At 42.0% G+C, this 20,435-nt stretch overlaps 3 protein-coding genes across 5 annotated transcripts in view; 1 reads left to right on the forward strand and 2 right to left on the reverse strand.

The window, feature by feature from the left end:
* Positions 1 to 3,822, forward strand: part of LOC135343952 (uncharacterized) — a 162,586-nt gene extending 158,764 nt beyond the window's left edge. Inside the window, exon 2 of the transcript XR_010397284.1 lies at positions 3,748 to 3,822. The gene's annotated coding sequence lies outside the window, so the exon portion shown is untranslated. The remainder of the gene's footprint in view (positions 1 to 3,747) is intronic.
* On the reverse strand, positions 89 to 3,456 carry LOC135343975 (uncharacterized). The gene is made up of 6 exons (XM_064541034.1): positions 3,090 to 3,456; positions 2,971 to 3,033; positions 1,767 to 2,450; positions 1,014 to 1,719; positions 844 to 951; positions 89 to 213 (listed from the first exon to the last, which is right to left on the reverse strand). Exons 3-6 carry the CDS (start codon positions 2,142 to 2,144, stop codon positions 194 to 196), a joined length of 1,212 nt encoding a protein of 403 aa, XP_064397104.1. The 5' UTR covers positions 2,145 to 2,450; positions 2,971 to 3,033; positions 3,090 to 3,456; the 3' UTR covers positions 89 to 193.
* Positions 3,823 to 8,280: 4,458 nt separating the features above from the next.
* On the reverse strand, positions 8,281 to 10,836 carry LOC135343986 (uncharacterized). 3 transcript variants are annotated; one of them, XR_010397288.1, is made up of 6 exons: positions 10,497 to 10,836; positions 10,378 to 10,440; positions 10,111 to 10,172; positions 9,380 to 10,054; positions 8,622 to 9,332; positions 8,281 to 8,559 (listed from the first exon to the last, which is right to left on the reverse strand). XR_010397288.1 is itself a non-coding variant. In XM_064541048.1 (5 exons), the coding sequence occupies exons 1-3, from the start codon at positions 10,633 to 10,635 to the stop codon at positions 9,939 to 9,941; spliced, it is 318 nt and encodes a 105-aa protein (XP_064397118.1). In that variant the 5' UTR covers positions 10,636 to 10,836; the 3' UTR covers positions 8,281 to 8,559; positions 8,622 to 9,332; positions 9,380 to 9,938. The 3 variants fall into 3 exon arrangements, 1 of the variants encoding a protein (XP_064397118.1); XR_010397287.1 differs by having other exon boundaries at positions 10,111 to 10,440; XM_064541048.1 differs by lacking the exon at positions 10,111 to 10,172.
* Between the last annotated feature and the right edge of the window lie 9,599 nt (positions 10,837 to 20,435).

Here is a 20,435-nt window from a genome sequence, read left to right on the forward strand (position 1 = left end):
GAGCTGAGGTCGTTTTTAGGTATTGTGAATTATTACGGCAAGTTTCTGCCCGACCTGGCCTCTGCTCTGGCTCCACTATATGCCCTACTCCAGAAGAAGAAGAAGTGGAAATGGGGTTCAAAACAACAACAAGCCTTTAACCATGTGAAGAACCTCCTGAATGCCTCAAGAGTACGAGTTCATTTCGAACAAGTTACCGTTGGTTCTGTCGTGCTGAAAAAGAAGAGAAACAATATTGCACTTGTTTCTTTATCTTGCAGTTTATACCAATACATGCAGTATAACTTTGTAAGTGAGCCAAACAACAGGTATTCTGCATGGTAATAAGTCTTAGCTGTGAGCTGGCTAAGGCTATGGCTATATAGAGTCACTTTCAATTTGTTTTATTGTCTTTTTATTGCCAAAGCTTTTCCTCGCATTACGTTGACTAGGTAGCCCTATAGTAAAATACCAGTATAACGTCTGATTTGACGTCTGGTTTGATGTCTGGGTATCACATGTTAGGTGTTCATTTTGTCTATAAAGTCACTATTTGTTTTTATTATTTTTTGTCCTGATGAATCGCTCAATGCGAGGAAAAGCTTTGACAATAAAAAGACAATAAAACAAATTGAAAGTGACTCTATATAGCCATAGCCTTAGCCAGCTCACAGCTATTTACCTAAAGTACATGAGGTATAAAGAATGAATGCTATGTGCACACACGCACACACCTTGCATGCTGACTGTTTGTTGCATGGTATGATCTCATGTGCTGTTATTATTATGCCGTGCAATTTGTAAAAAATATAAAAATTTGTTCAAACATAATTACACATACAGAGTCAATTTGGAGTTTCTCACTTGACTCAGGTGATAGTTCAGTCTTGAGCTTCTTAGTTGGTTGTTCCAGTAGATGTGATTGCTCAACGATTGATAGTCCACCTAGACGTGATAGAGTATCGGACTCCTCTAATGTTGGGAGTGAGGCATGATGTGAAGTGTGTGAATACATTATAGACATGTGACTATACCTTGTGATCCGCTGTGAGTTTCCATTAGATCAGATCTACGAGGATGCAAGTAGACTGGCTCCTTGAGATGGTCGATCACAGTCATGGTAGCAGTGTGTGGAAGCTTGTCGCTAATTGAAGTAAAGATCTCTTGCACAGATATAGAAGGGTGTGCCAGTTTGTCCTCTACGATGCGTGTCACCCTCAACCTATCACCGAGATCATCGCATGCAATATAACCAACAATGTAATTTTGCCCGAATGGTTCAATGAAATGTAGAGGTTCAGAAAAGTTTGAAATAATAAACAGGAATATCTTTGGGTTGTCAGCAAGGTGTGTGGCCATAGGAGGGAATAGTGGTGCTATAATATCTTCCTTGATGTTGATGTAACCACATTCAGTGAGCAAAATAAGATTATCCCTTCCAACTCCAGATACCATCACTATTATGGGATGGTGTTTCAGCTCCACAAGATCTACAGCTTGCATGTGTGACTTTAGGGATAGTATATCTCGAGGCTCGTAAACAGCAAATCTCAATTTCCTCGTGAGCACGTCCGTTAGGTCCAACAACGATAATACAACAATAACCAGTCCACGATGATTAGGTCCGAGATTGATTGTTCGCTTCATTTCATCTGCTATCCTTTGATGTGGTTTAAGAGAGGTCACAGCTCCAGCTTCAATCATAGGACTACCAGATCCTGATTGACCTGATTGACTAACCTGTAGAGAAAAAATTCATCGAATAAGGGGAAAAATTAAACACATACCTTTGTCATTGGATAGAGACATTCTCCTTCAAGTGATAGCTTGAGAATATTGTTGCTTAAACAGAACGAAGACTTTTTCTGCACTTGATCACTGATCATTGCTCCTACAGCAGCAGGAACTAGCCATGTAACCAGTAGTGAGCTCTCCTGAAGGTCAAACAAAGAAAGGGCTAGCTGGGAGAGCAAGAAATCACTAGCAAAACGTTTCCTGTACGTCTCTAGATTTTCAAGAGTTGCAGTCTGAACATCAACATCAAACTTCACTGTTAGACGAGAGTGATTTGCAGGAGGATCTGAAATTTTCGGAAGATGGTCAAGTGCTTCGCTAACGGGCGTTTTCATTCTGAACTGTCTCATGTCTTCTGCATAGCTGCTCATGTCTCGTTTCAGACTATCACTACCAAATTGCTCTATGATATGCTCAAGAAGGCTGAAATCAATAAAGCTTAAGTAGAAATTGAGATGCAGAAAGATGCTTTCGTTTGACTTAGCTTCTTCAAACAAGAAATACTTCGATATGATAAAATCTTTGTTTTCGTTTTGTGATAGGGCATGGTAAATTCATGAGTGTTTGGCGGAACTCAGTCACAGGTATTCGTTTCTCAGTTATCTCCTCGAGAGCTATCTTTCGTAGATCCCTAAACCTCCTATCAAATTCTTTTATGAGGTCAGCAGTTGTAGTGCCTAATAAAATTAATGACATGCATACCATTATATCAAAAGTACGTTAAAAGATTGCCTGTCGCCAAGGAACTCGGTTCAACTGGGTCACTGATCAGTGGCCCTGTCAGAGGTGATACCTTAATGTTACTATTATAGACGAGTAGTAATTTCAGATTTTTCTCTGTTTTTTAGGGTACTAATTTTGGCGGATTTGACAAATTTATTACCACAATAATAATTATCTCAAAAGATGTACAAGTATGAGTTTTAAGGTTGAATAGAGTCAAAAAAGGGCTAGCTTGCTTAGCATACTCTCAAAAGTACATCCAAAAGTACATTAAAAAAAAAAAAGAAGAAAAAAACTATTTTTTTTTTAATGAGATTCTTAATTGCGTTTTATTATTAGCGCCTACTTAATTTACAAATTCGCAGTATATACCTGTTTATAATAGTAACAATAAGGTAGTCTATCTATGGTCATGAGGAACATAATATAAAGTGCTTGATAATGTTGAATCCATAATTATACTGAGCTACTAACCTGGTGCAGGTGACAAGGACACAGCCTCTTCTTTATTCAGCTCACTGGCTTGTGACTGGATGACTGGAGCACAAGAAATGATGAAAACACAGATTGTAGCTGTTTATAAAGTAACTCACAAGTCCTACACACTTGGTCAGCCAAAGCTCCTTCACGACAACCAATCAAAATCTCCAACAACGACCGATAAGCGAAGTCACGGATGACATTTTCCCATTTTCTCAAAGCTTCACACATGGCCAGTTGATTGCCATTACGCTTAGAGGCAATGGTCTCTAGATCTGCTATATCGGCATTATTGAGATCAAACCCTGGCTTTCTATAAACAAACTTATCATAGCTGCCAAGTAAACCAGCCAGGCTCCACAATTGTTTATGCTCAATTCTTTTGTCTAGCTGGGTGTCTGTTACCCCAGTCTTCTGCTTCAGAATGTCGATATCAATATTGAGTTGGCTATCATGATCTTGTAGCCATTGTGTATAGATCTATATAGATCTAGATACACACCTTATTTCTGCATTCCTAATTAATTATGCCTCGAGGCGTAGCCGCATGTGGGATATGACTGTGCGCGTAGCCATCCCCGGATGTTTTCTATTTGAACGCTAGGTCGATAACATACAGCACTGTTTCACACTATAGTAGCTCCTCTAGTTTCTATAAGGGAAAAACTGATATCGATATTGTGGTCTACCAAGTTCTATTGTATATTCCTTCTATATGCGATCCTATCTGTGCCTGTGTATATATACACATACTTCTCCGCAAAGTCACAGAACAAGCCAACAGCAGCAGCTTGGAGAGCCATCATTAACATCACTTTGATTGGTGGTCTAAAGAATGAGACTACTGAGAATGGCAGGAAGTGGTACTCTTTGTTTGGGTACCCAGTCATCCCAAAATATGTTCGAGCTATTGGAATATTTGCAATAGCACTATGGCTATCTCTATAGCAGCCACTTTCTGGTTGAATTTTATGATCAAGAATACATACAAAATAATACAAAATAATACAAAAGAATGTAGGAATGGAATTGACTGTTTCTTTGATAATAGTTCAAGAATACCCGATTGTCGCGATGTCGATAGTGTCAACCTGAGAATCCAGTGTTATCAATTTGATTTCGTCAATGGAGCTGGGACGGCTGGAGGTATACTTGCTAAAACCATAACAATTATTTTATGGACAATTGAGTGCACAAATGTGGCTCAATAAAAACATTTCCAAATCAGAAAGTAAACAAAAAATAAGAAGAGGTGTTTCAAAGCTCTGTCTTATCTACTCTAGGATTTGTACCTACAGTAGACTCTCGTTATTCCGGCTCTCTGAAGTACGGCCACCTCGATATACCGGCCATTTGGCTTGGCACGGAATGCTAGCTATATGTTTACTGCACAAAACTCACCCTGAAGTACGGCCACTCGCTATTCCGTTAACCGGCCAGTGCTGGCTGTCCCAAACAAGGTTTTCAATGTAATTTTATACTTATATTACCGCCGGATATGACGTTTGGGTGTGGTTTAACAAATAAAATTGGATTACACTTAAATAGAGAACAGAATGATTCTTAAGCCGCGGCTATTTCCTGAGATGCAGCCACCTCGTTATTCCGGCCAAGCTGCATGGTCCCAAGGGTGACCTGATTAACGAGAGTCTACTGTATATGGTTGTCATTACAACCTTTCTTCTGTTAAGCATAATAAAGATTATTCTTATACTGCCATGCCTAATTACCTAAACGCTCTCCTTTATGTAATCCCTCTTCTAATTCTTTCATCCTACCCGCTGTGCAAGAAAACTCGGCTATCCATGCACTGACCCAGAAGAGGGCAGTCCAGTACCTGATTTTTATACACTCTTGAGTAGAAGACGGCGATCATAAGTACCTCACCATAGCAACACTGAGGGGTCAACTGATAGTGGTCGGAGGTGAGGACAAGTCTACTAAAGAGATAACGAATACCATCCTAACATTCGATGAGAGCTCTCGACAATGGGTCCAGTCACTTTCCCCCATGCCAAAAGCATTAATGTGCCCAGAAGTTCTTGGATATCAAGACCATCTGATTGCTATCGGTGGACGTGACTTAGAGGACCATAAGATATCTGATGTGAACATTCTGGATACCAGAAACAAATGGATCACAGCCGAACCACTTCCCAGCACTGATGATGTCTACAGCACTTGCCTAATTGGAGACACACTGTATCTTGTAGGTAAACGCACTAAAGCAGTGTTTCGAGCTCATGTACCCTCCCTCATATCACGAGCCAGTTCTGGTGTGTGGGAATCTGTTGCAAATGTTCCATTTTATTGGTCGTCTCCCATCGCCATCGGTAACACTCTCCTGAATGCGGGGGTAGTAGTGATGAAGAGCTAGGAGATAATGCTATCTCAAGTATCCATCTGTACGATCCCACCAAAGACCAGTGGACACAATGTAGTAACCTTCCAAAGAAATGTACAGCTATCATTGCATTGAACTGTCTGGCAAACTGTATGTACTTGGTGGTGATATAAGTAGCGGCACTATAAAATATGTGTACTCATCAATCCCGTCCATTACACATTAATAGTTAAGATGTGTGAGTTTTTATTTTTGTAAAATTAAATGTTATGACTGACAGTTCATGGGAAAACGTGGTGTATACAGGGAATATTTTGTGTGAATTGAGTGTGTTTCTTGTTTATGATAATTATCATGTTGACGAAATTGAAAGTGTATTATGGTTGACATAATGGGTCGTTTTCCTGTTTTAAGGCAAGTTGGGCCTATTTTATAGACGCTTCAGTGACTTCCTGCATGTGAACTACCCTTAAAAGAAGAAACTTGAAATTAAGAATGTGAAAAACAATAAAGTTATTTCTGATCTTCCCATACAGGATATCTATAATTATAAGGTACACTACTAAGGCACACTACTAATGGTACATTAATAACTGTTAACAAAACTAAGGGCACCAATAACTATAGTCCTCAGTGTGTATACGTGTATGTAATAGTTGTACCATGGGTGTATTGGATTTGTACTACCAAGGGCAGTTCTATGTATTCCCCAAGGGAATACATAGAACTGCACGAGGTAGTAAAATAACAATACAAACGCATGCAGATATCCACGGTACAGGTTACTGCTGGTAGCTTGTACTATGAACACGTATTGGAATTAAAAGCTGTTATCCAACCCATTTACAACTGAGTAGTATAGTAAACACTCTTTGATCCCTGCCGTGCATGCACTGTGCACATTTTGTGTGCATGTGCTTGCGCTTGATAAACCACATTTAGAACTTCAGTCACAGTATAGTGTTGTAAAAAAGAGAGGCTCCTTTATGGGTGGAGGTGGGCTTTAGGCTGACCACAGTCAGTGCCCTATATAGGGTACATGAATGTACACCCTAGTAGGGTACATGGGATTTGTACCCTGGAGTATCCTGAGAGTTTCAATGGATATTCCTTAGTGTCAGAGCACATCATCACGGTACAAATAGCTATGTAAGTGCGTATCATGGTAATTTTATTAATACACTGCATGTATGACTGTAATAACTTTTTTCCTATAGAATAATGATATATATAAATATAAAAGAGAAGTCTATTCTGCAGGACAGAGGAATTCAATTAGAGAACGTTGATAATTATTTTGTTCCATTTTTGTACCATTGAAAACAAGAAAATGCTTGTCACAAATGGTGCAATCTGATTGGTTACTGAGAGGTCCCTTATTTTACTTAGAGACCTCAGTAGAGGTCTTCTACGGAGGTTCATTATAATTATGTACTTGCCTATGGAAATGTATGTTGAAGTTATAGTAACCATGCAATACTGCATCATAAAAATTATTGTCATAAAAATTAATTTTTTATTGACTGTGTTCTGCAGTGCAGCTTTGCAGCTTTTATCTCACTCTTGCAGCTACCGATAGCTAGTGCGCGCTCTAGTGCAGAGCTAATTACTAAGTATAGAATAGCAACTTTCTATTAGCAATTTTTGCTATGCATGATTCTCAAGAGACGGAAACGGCCTTCAATGTGACTTTTTATGTAGACTTAGCCAGAGCGAAGCTTTAATGTTGCTTGAGACTTGTAGAAACGTTTCTCCGTCCTGTTAATAGTTTTGAATCCATCGGGGCAGTGATGACTAGGATCTGTCATGTCGAGATGTGAGCTATCCTCATCCAAGCACCACTTGTGTCACAGCTGCAATTCCTGAGAGTAGTATCGCAATAAACCTTCGTCAATGAACCACTGCCATTAATAGACCTCAGCATCCAGAACTCTCCTGGAGTGTTTTCTGGAATGTCGTTACAGGAGCTGATTGGAGTTAAGAACCTAGTCGACAAAACTTGCTCCTCTAGGCCTCGAAGACTTAGCCGAGTGTTTTCAATCACTTTAAGCAGAGTCTCATTAATCGCACTTTACTCCATCTGTAAACTATGAAAGGCATTGTTTATCGCGAACTGTTCAATTCAATTCCACTTCTAACTCCATTATTCGAGTTGTCAAACTCTTTATTTGATCTTGATATTTGACATTTAGAGCATGAATATCTTCGGCAGTATTGTTATGAAGAGCTTGAATATCCTCTGATATGGTAGCACTCTGGAACTGACCGTAAGTAAAAAAGGAGACAGCAAGAAGGACCGACACTATGTTGCCCAGTGAGTGGGAAGATCAAAGCAATCCAGTGCTCTGTATATGGCATTTTCTTCACTATACCATAGCAACCATATATTGCACTGCATTATATGGCATAATGCACTGGGATTATATGCACTTGCACTGTGTGTAAATGCAGTAGATTTTGAGAAAGAAATCTACTTATGCCTTACCCTCCCACCCTAAATTTTGATCCCTTTCATAGACTACTATGAAGAAAACCTAAAACGTTACTATGAAATTCAGCAAAAGTAATGAATTCACTAAAATTCCATTCAAAACAATTTTAGAGAAAAATTGAAAAAAAGCCCATCTTGTACTGTATTGACACAGTTTGGAAAGCTCAATGTACTGTGTCAATACAGTACAAGGTGGGCTTATTTTTGCGAGGGTACTGTACGTACATGGCTATGAGTGCAACAAGCTGTTTATTGGCCCGTAGTAGATTGTGAGGTTATATTCCTTTGATTTCAGAGATCAAAAGGCAGATACAGGCATGCTGTTTGTGTACATGCCAGTAATGATACAAGAGTACCCATGCACAAACATATAGACCATACAGCAGCTGTAAGAACATGCACATTTAAGCATGAGGTATAAAGAATGAGTGCTATGTGCACACATGCACACACCTTGCATGCTGACTGTTTGTTGCATGGTATGATCTCATGTGCTGTTATTATTATACCATGCAATTTGTACAAAAATATAAAAAATTTTTTCAAACAGAATTACATATACAGATATACAGGTAAGTTGAAGATGCATGAGGTAAGCACTATAAGTCTTCATCAATTTGGCGTTTCTCACTTGACTCAGGTGATAGTTCCGTCTTGAGCTTCTTAGTTGGTTGCTCCAGTAGATGTGATTGCTCAATGATTGATAGCCCACCTAAACGTGATAGAGTATCGGACTCCTCAGATGATTCTAATTTTGGGAGTGAGGCATGATGTGAAGTGTGTGAATACATTATAGACATGTGACTATACCTTGTGATCCGCTGTGAGTTTCCATTAGCTCAGATCTACGAGGATGCAAGTAGACTGGCTCCTTGAGACGGTCGATCATAGTAATGGTAGTAGTGTGTGGAAGCTTGTCGCTAATTGAAGTAAAGATCTCTTGCACAGATATAGAAGGGTGTGCCAGTTTGTCCTCTACGATGCGTGTCACCCTCAACCTATCACCGAGATCATCGCATGCAATATAACCAACAATGTAATTTTGCCCGAATGGTTCAATGAAATGTAGAGGTTCAGAAAAGTTTGAAAATAATAAACAGGAATATCTTTGGGTTGTCAGCAAGGTGTGTGGCAATAGGAGGGAATAGTGGTGCCATAATAATTATCTTCCTTGATGTTAATGTAACCACATTCAGTGAGTAGAATAAGATTATCCCTTCCAACTCCAGATACCATCACTATTATGGGATGATGTTTCAGCTCCACAAGATCTACAGCTTGCATGTGTGACTTTAGGGATAGTATATCTCGAGGCTCGTAAACAGCAAATCTCAATTTCCTCGTGAGCACGTCCGTTAGGTCCAACAACGATAATACAACAATAGCCAGTCCACGATGATTAGGTCCAAGATTGATTGTTCGCTTCATTTTATCTGCTATCCTTTGATGTGGTTTAAGAGAGGTCACAGCTCCAGCTTCAATCATAGGACTACCAGATCCTGATTGACCTGATTGACTAACCTGTAGAGAAAAAATTCACCGGATAAGGGGAAAAATTAAACACATACCTTTGTCATTGGATAGAGACATTCTCCTTCAAGTGATAGCTTGAGAATATTGTTGCTTAAACAGAATGAAGACTTTTTCTGCACTTGATCACTGATCATTGCTCCTACAGCAGCAGGAACTAGCCATGTAACCAGTAGTGAGCTCTCCTGAAGGTCAAACAAAGAAAGGGCTAGCTGGGAGAGCAAGAAATCACTAGCGAAACGTTTCCTGTACGTCTCTAGATTTTCAAGAGTTGCAGTCTGAACATCAACATCAAACTTCACTGTTAGACGAGAGTGATTTGCAGGAGGATCTGAAATTTTCGGAAGATGGTCAAGTGCTTCGCTAACGGGCGTTTTCATTCTGAACTGTCTTATGTCTTCTGTATAGCTGCTTATGTCTCGTTTCAGACTATTACTGCTCTATGATATGCTCAAGAAGGCTGAAATCAATAAAACTTAGGTAGAAATTGAGATGCAGAAAGATGCTTTCGTTTGACTTAGCTTCTTCAAACAAATACTTTGATATGATAAAATCTTTGTTTTCATTTGTGATAGGGCATGGTAAATTCATGAGTGTTTAGCGGAACTCAGTCACAGGTATTCGTTTCTCAGTTATCTCCTCGAGAGCTATCTTTCGTAGATCCCTAAACCTCCTCCTATCAAATTCTTTTATGAGGTCAGCAGTTGTAGTGCCTAATAAAATTAATGAAATGTATACATACCATATCAAAAGTACGTTAAAAGATCACCTGTCGATCGCCAAGGAATTCGGTTCAACTGGGTCACTGTCAGAGGTGATCCCTTAATGTTACTATTATAGACGGGTAGTAATTTTAGCGTTTTTAGATTTTTCTCTGTTTTTTAGGGTACTAATTTTGTGCGTACTTAATTTACAAATTCGCTGAAATTAGTACCCATTTATAATAGTAACAATAAGGTAGTCTATCTATGGTCATGAGGAACATAATATAAAGTGCTTGATAATGTTGAATCCATAATTATACTGAGCTACTAACCTGGTGCAGGTGACAAGGACACAGCCTCTTCTTTATTCAGCTCACTGGCTTGTGACTGGATGACTGGAGCACAAGAAATGATGAAAACACAGATTGTAGCTGTTTATAAAGTAACTCACAAGTCCTACACACTTGGTCAGCCAAAGCTCCTTCACGACGACCAATCAAAATCTCCAACAACGACTGATAAGTGAAGTCACGGATGATATTTTCCCATTTCCTTAAAGCTTCACACATGGCCATGCAGTTGATTACCATTACGCTTAGAGGCAATGGTCTTCAGATCTGCTATATCGGCATTATTGAGATCAAACCCTAGCTTTCTAACAAACTTATCATAGCTGCCAAGTAAACCAGCCAGGCTCCACAATTTTTCCTGCTCAATTCTTAGGTCTAGCTGGGTGTCTGTTACCCCAGTCTTCTGCTTCTGAGTGTCGATATCAATAGCCATTGTGTATACTACCTAGATACACCCCTTATTTTGCAATTCCACCACAACATTCCTAATTAATTATGCCTCGAGGCACAACAACAGAACTCCTTCTGAACTCAAGTACAAGAAAGCGTTTGACTTTTTAGTGTGTAATTGCACACATGAATGTGGCCCACACAGTTGCATGTCTGCTTTAATGGTGATAGTTTCAGTCCAGGAACATCAGCATGTAGGATGATACATGTATATTCCAGCTCATCTAACAAGGCAGGCTTTCTTGAACTGCTCTAACCCTGAAGTTGCATTCCAACGATGAGATTCATTAAACGTATTGTATCTATGAAACTGGGCTAGGGGAAATGTCTGTACAAACTAACAGGAGGAGCAAGGTTAGGGGGAAGGAGGTGTATACTGTTAACAATCCTTGGCAAGTAAGCTGCTCTGACCTCCTGCAGGCGTGCCTATGTGATCTCAGGCTCAGAAGGTCCCCATCTGAGCTCCTCTTACCTACTGTATATAGGCTTGCTTGTGGCCTCAGGAGTCTCTGTGTCATGTTTAGTCTTCGTTGCTGAGTGTAGCTAGCTCTTGTGCCCATGCGCAGCTTTCACGTAAAAGTTGGTAAAAGGTCACGAGTACAAAAAAACAAATATCGTGCCGGTCCATGACACACACAGTCACACACACACACACACACAGACAAAATTGCAACCTTCATCACTAGGAAGGGACTCGCTTCGCTCGCCCCAATTAGTAGCTCCTCCACACACATGCACACACACATACTGATACCATTGCCCCGGAATCACAGGGAGACATACTACACTCAACAAAATTGTTAATAGTTCTATTCAGCAAGCTTTAGGTGATCTCACTGAAGTGTTTAAAACGGTGGGATCTTCAAGACAACAGCTAGATGAGCGTGGCCCGCCTCAAAAAAGGGAGACGGGTTGCAGCCCTATCTAGCATTCGTTCTGCTGCAGAAAAACATGGCAGCACCAATCAGATTGCACATTACTTAAGCAGTTTACATTCAGGAATGCATTAGCACCAATCAGATTGTATCATCCGACACAACGAAATCAGGGTAACAGAGGTGTGCCATGAAGTCAGCATCAAGCCAGATCTGCAACCGGTCACAGGAGAAACGTTTCAGGGAGCCTCTGCCATCACACAAGATAGGGCAAGACTAGACGTCGCCATGAGCGGATTCTGGGGAGGTAGGCATGAAAGAACCTTCTGTGACGTGAGTGTTCAACCCACATGCTTGCTCAAACAGAAACACTAATCTCACCGCTTGCTATTGAAAACACGAAAGACTGAAGAAGAACGCCTACGAACAAAGAGTCAGGGAGGTAGAGCATGCCTCGTTCACACCCCTGGTTTTCTCGGCAACAGGCGGACTCGGAACTGAGGCAATTACTTTTTATAAGCGCCTAGCCTGTCTCCTGGCTTCCAAGAGAAATGTTGAGATGTCGCCTCACCTTCTCCTTGTTGAGATCCTCAATTCGCTGCATCAGGGGAGCACGCTCGCATCCAGGTAGCCTCGACCCCAGGCCGATCCGTCTCCAATTGAACGCTAGGTCGCCTACTAGTATTTTTCAACTTTGTTCTATTAAAAAAAAATCGGCCTGGGACCGAGGCTAGCATCCAGGATGCTTCGTAAGATCTCCTGTAGACCTAATGAGTGCCGAATGTGGCCTCATGGCTGTAACTAACTGGAATCTCACAATTAGTGTGATCAATAATTATTTTACTGTTTGTACATGTATTGAACTGCACTTGTGTTTATCATAACTAAAAAAATGAAAGCACCGCGGGTGCTGATGCCTCGGTGGAGGTGCCAAAGCTACATAACATAAAACTACTAATAGCTGGCTTTTATACACACATTGATTATTATTATCATGATGAACATCTTTTATTTTGCTGCATGCAATCAACCGAATAGTGGGTAATGATCAACCATGATTGTTGTTAAAAAAGGTCGATGCCAAAAGTTCAAGTCTAAAATTAATGGCTGCAAGTCAACAGAGCCTTTCAGCTCTCTGCTCACTCTTGCAGCTACCAATAGATAGTGTTCTAGTGCAGAGCTAACTACTAAGTAGAGTAGTAACACTCGGTGAACAAGTTTTGCTACGGACTCTTCCGAAAAGGCTGCAATGGCATTCCAAGTAAGCAAAACTAGGCATAACTCGAGAACGAAGCATTATTTTGCAAATCCACGAATTAAGATCCAAGTAAACATGACTAGAAGCCTATAGAAACTCTTACTTGCACTTGATTCATCCTTGAGCAGCTGTAGCGGTCTACACACACACACACACACACAGACACACAAACACACTACCCGTATACCTCGCTTGCGCATGCGCACCGAGGCATAAAAATCAGCCCTTACGTAATGCATTTGTTGGCTTCCCAGCCTCTCCCCTTCTCCGCAGCAAGCTGAGCTTTGTGGTTAGAGGCGCGGTTAATATTATAGAGGTTATGCAGATCCGCCCACTTCCGGCCAAAACTCCCTAAAACTCATTAATTAGGGGGCGTGGTTACATACGTCCGCCATTTTGAGTGGCAAAAAGCACGAGTGGCAAGCAGTAGCAATGTTATTTGCAAAAGTTTGCAACTCTACTATGGCTGAGTGTGATGCAGGGAGAGTCTCCAACTACTTTCAAGAACTAGAAAATAGGGTGCTATAAAGCTATCATGTCAAGAAAAGGAGCATAAACAACAAGACAATGGATAAACCATGCAAACCAATTGACTGAATTGTAGATTTATAGAGCTGCACACACATGTTTGTCTATTGCACTGATTTCTGTTTCCATATCATGTTTATGTTCAGTATCTCTGGAGAGAGAGCGTCTTGACTCTTTCTGCCTGTGATAGAGTGAATAACAAAACGGTAGTTTTGCAACTTTTATGCTCCCCATTCTTTCTCTTGACTGCAGCTAACCATCAACTATAGCGTTCTAGATATAGAAGAAAGCAATACAATGATAGTCTTGATCCTTTAGAGTGTCTGATTGCATTACCAACAGTGTAGCAGCTCTAACCGTAGCCTCGATCCCAGGCCGAGTTTTCGCTTTTATAACGGTTAGGCGAACAATTCGCCTAACCGTTATAAAAGCGAAAACTCGGCCTGGGATCGAGGCTACTCTAACCGTAGCTCAACTTTTAGCATGTAGCCTACGTATCAAGGTACTTTTTGCCACTCAAAATGGCGGACATATGTAATCACGCCCCCTTTCCAAGAGTTTTTATGTGGCCACACCCCTTTTTGGCAGGAAGTGGGCGGATCTGCATAACCTCTATAGTTAGTGGCTGCAACCTGACTCTTTGGAGGCGGGCCACGCCCATCTAGACAACAGCATCGATGATGACGCAGTGACTGCTCTTATTACGTATTTACCTTCGCATTGAGGAATGGATATTGATCTAGATGATAATCTCGTGAGTACAGAGACATCGACATTTGAAGGTAAGACCACAGTAAGTGTATTGTATGAAAAGAATACTTTGAGGAAGGCATCATTATTATAGCACATGCAGAGTCCCCTTTAATTTTTGGTATAACGTATACTACACATATAATTGACACTCTAGATGATAGTTTATATACCGTATAGCGGGTATATTTCGAGGGTATAAATTTTCGCGGATGAACCTCTATAAAGGATTTTGCGGAGTTTATTTTCGTGGTCTGAGTTTCAGCCTTTTGGCGCATGCGCACATCAACTGCAGCTGTGCCTCCACACCATTAGCCTCGAATCCAGACCTAGCCTGTATGAATGCCAGAGGTAAAAGTACTTACATTGTCTGAGTGTATGACCTGCTGTATCATGCATGATGTTAATTCTTGTTACGAACAATAATTGCCAATTTCATCTGTCAATTTGCTGTATACTGTCATACCCTTTTTGATCTAAAAGTCGTAAAATGCATGCGTTCACTGATGGATGTAATATTTATACATGTCTCCTTGCAATCACAGCACACTAGTACTAATTCTATTAGTGAGGATACGGACTTTAATTAAAGCTACTGATGAAGATCTGAATGCACTAAAGGAGGATATGTCCCCTACAGCTAGTCAGGATTCCACAGCTGCTACTGATATTTCCAAACTAACCAGCCAAAAACAACAGCTACTGTAACGTTAGTATGCTATCTCAGGCTACTCAAGATCAAGTAGACTTAACTGCCATAGAACACGAGGACTGGTCCCCAGACCAGTCTATATATAGATCTCACAAATCATAAGATAACGTCACATCTCCCCTCTAATAATAAGAGTGTGGCTTCCAAACACAGCTAGCTAAATAACAAAACAAAACCAAACAACGGTCCCACCAATACATAACATAACATAAGTAATAAGTACGTAACATAAGTAACATAATCTAAGTACTAAGCGTTAAATCAGGTACCAACTAATTACCAATCACTGTCCTGTTCCGTTCTTACGAGGGAGCGTAGCTTACTAACCAGTCTGGTTGTTTTCTGTTCCGCTGTGATCACCGAATTGGTATGCTTGCCGGCTGTGCAGGTAGTTCCTCTGTGTCGGGAACTGATTCCGGATACGCCTCTTCTTGACTTGGTGTGCAGTCTCCTTCTTGAAGAGGCATTTCCATGGTCTCAGGGGCATCTAGGATATGCCTTCGGTTCCGTTCGAATGTACCGCGTTCTGTTTCAACTTGGTACCGCCGGGGACCCACTAATCCAGAGCATACTGCAGGTGTCCACTTGCTTTGCCCCGGTAGCTTCATTCGCACAGCATCTCCACCTCTTAGTGGTTTCAGTACCTTTCCTTGATGATCATAGTATTTTCTTTGTTTGGCTTTTTGCTTGTTGATATCATCCGCATCCTGGGTTGTTGAGTACTTTGGTTTGAGTAAACTTCCCGTCATTGGAAGTCTTGTCCGACACCGTCTACCCAGGAAGCGTTGAGCGGGGCTTGTTGTCATTCCCTCTGAAGGTGTATTTCTCCAATCTAGCAAAGCTAGAAATTCCAATTTGCGTGATTCTCGACATTTCTTAAAGAGGCGTTTCACTGTTTTAACGGCATTCTCGGCCTTGCCGTTTGACTGTGGGTATCGGGGTGATGATGTGATGTGCTCAAAATTCCACTGCTTTGAGAATTTTGCAAACTCTTCGGATGCAAATTGGGGTCCGTTGTCCGAGATCACAATGTCAGGTACCCCATACCTAGCAAACATTGACTTTAGAGCCTTTGTGACATCGCCTGATGTGGTTTTGTTGAGATTCTCTACCTCAATGTAGTTGCTGAAGTAATCAGTGACCACGAGTAGCGTGCGTCCATTCAGTTTGCAGAGATCTGCCCCAACCTTGTTCCAGGGTCTGGCGGCAAACTGGTGTTGGGCAAGTGGTTCTTGGCTCTGCTCAGGTCGGTATGATAGGCAGATATCGCATTTGGATATATATTCCTTCAGTTCCGTGCTCATTCGAGGCCAGTACATGCATTCTCTTGCCCTACGAAGACAACCGTCAATGCCAATGTGCGTCTCATGGACGACTTCCATCATTTTCTTTCTCAAGGGGCGAGGTATGACTAACTGTGTGCCCTTGAAAACTAGTTCGTCTTGTACCGTGAGTTCGTCACGTATGTCGAAATAGGGGTGGACCAATTCTGTAACTTCGGACTTGGAGTCTGGCCAGCCTTGTCGGATGGTGCTACTAAGCGCTTGGCTTACATGGTCTTGTCCGGCCACTTGTTTTAGCTCTTGTAGTTGGTCTTCTGGAATAGCCAATGTCATGGTGTGATCAACTTCTTCCAGAGACAGAACAAAATCACTTGTGTTCATCGTCGGAAGGAATGCTCTGCTCAGTGTGTCAGCAAGGAACATATCTGGCCCTTTCTTGTATATCACCTTCAGATTGAAGTTCTGCAGTCTGAGCAGCATTCTCTGCAGCCGATTCGGTGCTTTGTTGAGGGGTTTGAGTGCAATTGGCACTAGCGGCTGGTGATCAGTTTCCACAGTCACGGCTTCTCGCCCATAGACGTAATACTCAAAATGCTCACATGCAAATACAATGGCCAACAGCTCCTTCTCGATTTGGGCATAGCGGGTTTCTGCCTCTGTAAGAGCCCGTGAGGCATAGGCCACGGGTTGTCCATTCTGCATAAGTGCTGCGCCTAACCCAAACTGTGAGGCGTCACACTGGAGGGTGACTTCTTCTTTCACATTGTAGTATCTCAACACCGGCGTCTTTGTGACATTTTTCTTAATTGTCTCGAATGCTTCCTGTTGAGTAGGTCCCCAGTTCCAAACTGTTTCTTTTTGGGTGAGTTCTCTCAGAGGCTTCGTGACATCGCTGAGGTGAGGCATGAATTTGCTGAGATATTGTACAAACCCTAACAGTCGCTGTACTGCTGCAACATCTTCGGGTGTCGGCATATCCCGGACTGCCTGAACTTTGTGTGGATCCACTTGGAGCCCTTGGGCGGTGGCTACGTGTCCAATGAAGGGTACTTTGGGAAGTCTCAGTCGGATCTTACTCGCATTCAGCTTTAAGTAGCGTTCCTTGCATCGTTCCAGAAAAGCCATCAGGTTCTGATCGTGATCTGCAGTTGCCTGTTCTTCAGTACGGCCAAATCCCACTACAATGAAGTCATCAGCTATGACTTCAATTCCTTTGAGGCCCTCAATCACCTCATGCATCTTCCGCTGGAATACCTCGGGTGCTGAAGAAATTCCAAATGGCGAACGTTTCCATCGGTATCGGCCAAATGGGGTGTTGAAGGTAGTAAGTCGGGACGAGTCTTCATCCAATGGGATGTGCCAGAATCCATTTCTGACATCCAAAATGGAGAAACACTTTGCTCCATATAAGCGTGTTGCAATTTCCTCAATTGTTGGTAGGGGGTAATGTTCTCTTTGGACTGCTTTGTTTAATTCTTTGGGATCCAAACAAATACGCAATTTTCCGTCCTTTTTGGGGACTACTACTACAGAGCTTACCCATGGGGTTGGTTCAGTTACTGAGGTGAGTATGTCTTGGTTCTCGAGGTCTTCGAGGGTCGACTTCAGACGGTCTCGAAGTGCCACAGGCACCTTTCTGGGTGGATGTTGGACTGGTGCCTGTTGTGGGTCAATCCGTATGTGGTACTCTCCTTCAAGGCAACCAACTCCTTCCTTAAACACTTGGGGGTACAGTTCGATCAGTTCCGTTTGTGTAACAGGTTGTTTTCCAGTGCTTACTGCATATACCGAGGCTCCACCCGTATCTGGTTTGTTCAATGAATCATTGTCTAGGTACGTAACCACGTTCATACCTATGCACGCTTTCCGTCCCAGGAGTGGTCGCATCTGGATTCCATCTACCAGCTTACAGTCTATACGGTGTTTCGCTTTTCCCCTCCGAACACTAAGGATTATCTTTCCCACCACTGGAAGAGTCGAACCGCCATAGGCGACTATCTTGCCCGTGGTTTTCGTGATGTTCTTTAGGTATGGGTCTTTAGCGGCTTTCTTGTACACGTCCACTGGTATTACATTGCACTGAGCTCCTGTGTCAGCTTGAAACCGCATGAAGTTTCCACTCTCCAGTTTTAGTGTTATGAGCTGTGAGTCGTCGGGATCGTGTGCTAGAGCACTTGTGTGGTAAACTTCGTCTTCACTGTCTTGTTCTTCCACTTGTTTGATCGAGGCTGACTGACCCTTCTGGCGACACTTCACGGCAAAATGGTTTAGTTTGTGGCATTTGTTGCAGGTCTTGCCAAATGCTGGGCATGATTCTTTTGTACGGAATGCGTGTTTTCGGCCACACATCCAACATTCCTTCACCTTTCGTCGATCCTCTTCCGTAGTTTTTCTGACTGAGTGTATTGCCATCTCTTGAGGTTCTACTAGCTTCAGTTGTTGTGATGTACTTTCTGCTGCTCGGCAAATTTCATCAGTTTTTTGTAAAATGAGATTCGACTCTCGCAGTAGTCTCTCACGCACCTTGGCATCTCGTATGCCAAAAACCAAACGGTCTCTAAGTATTTCGTTTGGTGTTATTGTACCAAATCCACACTCAGCTGACAACTTCCTCAATGCTGTCCGGTAGTGATCGTATGCTTCTGTGGCTTCTTGTGTTCTGCGGTTAAACTTATACCGCTCGAATGGTATGTTCTTTCTTGGTTCGCAGTATGCCTGGAATTTCTCTAACACTCGGTTTATGAGTGTTGAATCACCAGCAGTGTCCCAAGTGAACGTCGAGTAGACCTCTCGTGCTTCCTCGCCAATCACTGTCAACAGCGTAGCCACCTGGACTGACTCATCTTTGGTGTTCAATGTCGTGGCTATAGAGTAGTTGCTCCAGGCTGCCTTGAATCTTCTCCACCTCTCTCCGGCTTGTGCATCGTGTATTTCCAATGCTGTGGGTGGTGGTAGCATGTAGCCACCAGCAGCCATTGTCACTCTTCGTATTTGGTGTCTATGGCTAGGGCTGTCGTCTACACTGTTTCTTGGACCTCCTTGAATCCCACCGCTGCCACCATGTAACGTTAGTATGCTATCTCAGGCTACTCAAGATCAAGTAGACTTAACTGCCATAGAACACGAGGACTGGTCCCCAGACCAGTCTATATATAGATCTCACAAATCATAAGATAACGTCACAGCTACAAAGTAAGCACTTTGCATGTTGTTAATTGCCCTTATTATTTTGTATGTAGTTGATTGTTGTAATAATTATGTCCTATTTATGTATGCAGTAGACCCGTTATCTTTTCCTTCGCAAGGTTTGCCTATTAAACAGTAAAGAGAGACACTGCATGAAGTCACTAATGAGCAGCTTGACACAACAGTAGAAGAAACACACCTCTCTGAAATGTCGTCACAATCTGATAGCACCCATAACGACTATCTTGAGGAGCAAGGCCTCTCATCTGGACAGCAATGTGACGTGAGGAGTTGTGCATTCGTACCCGGCACTCAGACTGATGATCATGATGTCATGAACGCTCCTAAGGACTCTAACACAACAAAAACCCCCGAAGAAGTACCTATAATTTGAGTAAGTTGAATACTGTAGCTGTCTCTTGATGTCCATTAGCTACCACTTTTGCGTCACCATGAAAGATACTCCACAAACATTACATGGTAGCTGCATGCATTCCCTTTCTTATTGCCTTCGAGTGGATAGTACAACAAACCTGCATGTTAAGTTCGATAATAATTATTAGTGAATACATCCACATGTCAATTAAAACTCAAGTGCATGTTTGAAGGCTTATTGGTGCATATACATTTGTACGGCACACAGCGGCACAACATACTATACGTGCTTGCGCCACCTTTCGTTGTGTCATGTGTTTGTTGTTACTTTTTACAGGCCTGACCATTGAACCACTAAAAGGAGAAGCTAAAGTCACTGATGACCATGCAGCTTAACACAAGAGTAAAAGAATTAGACCTTCCTAAATTATCTTCATATTTCGACAACATCCATGACGGCTATCTTGAGAAGCTGGGCCTGTCATCTGGACAGCAAACTGACGTGAGAGATCGCACATTCGTACATGGTACTCACGCTGGAATGTTGCGGGCTCTGAAATACTAGCTGGACAGAGTTTTTGCAGAGGGCACGTTCAGAGCTCTGTTGCCTCGAACCAGGCCAC

The sequence above is a fragment of the Halichondria panicea genome, chromosome 11, assembly GCF_963675165.1.
Source record: "Halichondria panicea chromosome 11, odHalPani1.1, whole genome shotgun sequence".
Classification (NCBI taxonomy): Eukaryota; Metazoa; Porifera; class Demospongiae; order Suberitida; family Halichondriidae; genus Halichondria; species Halichondria panicea.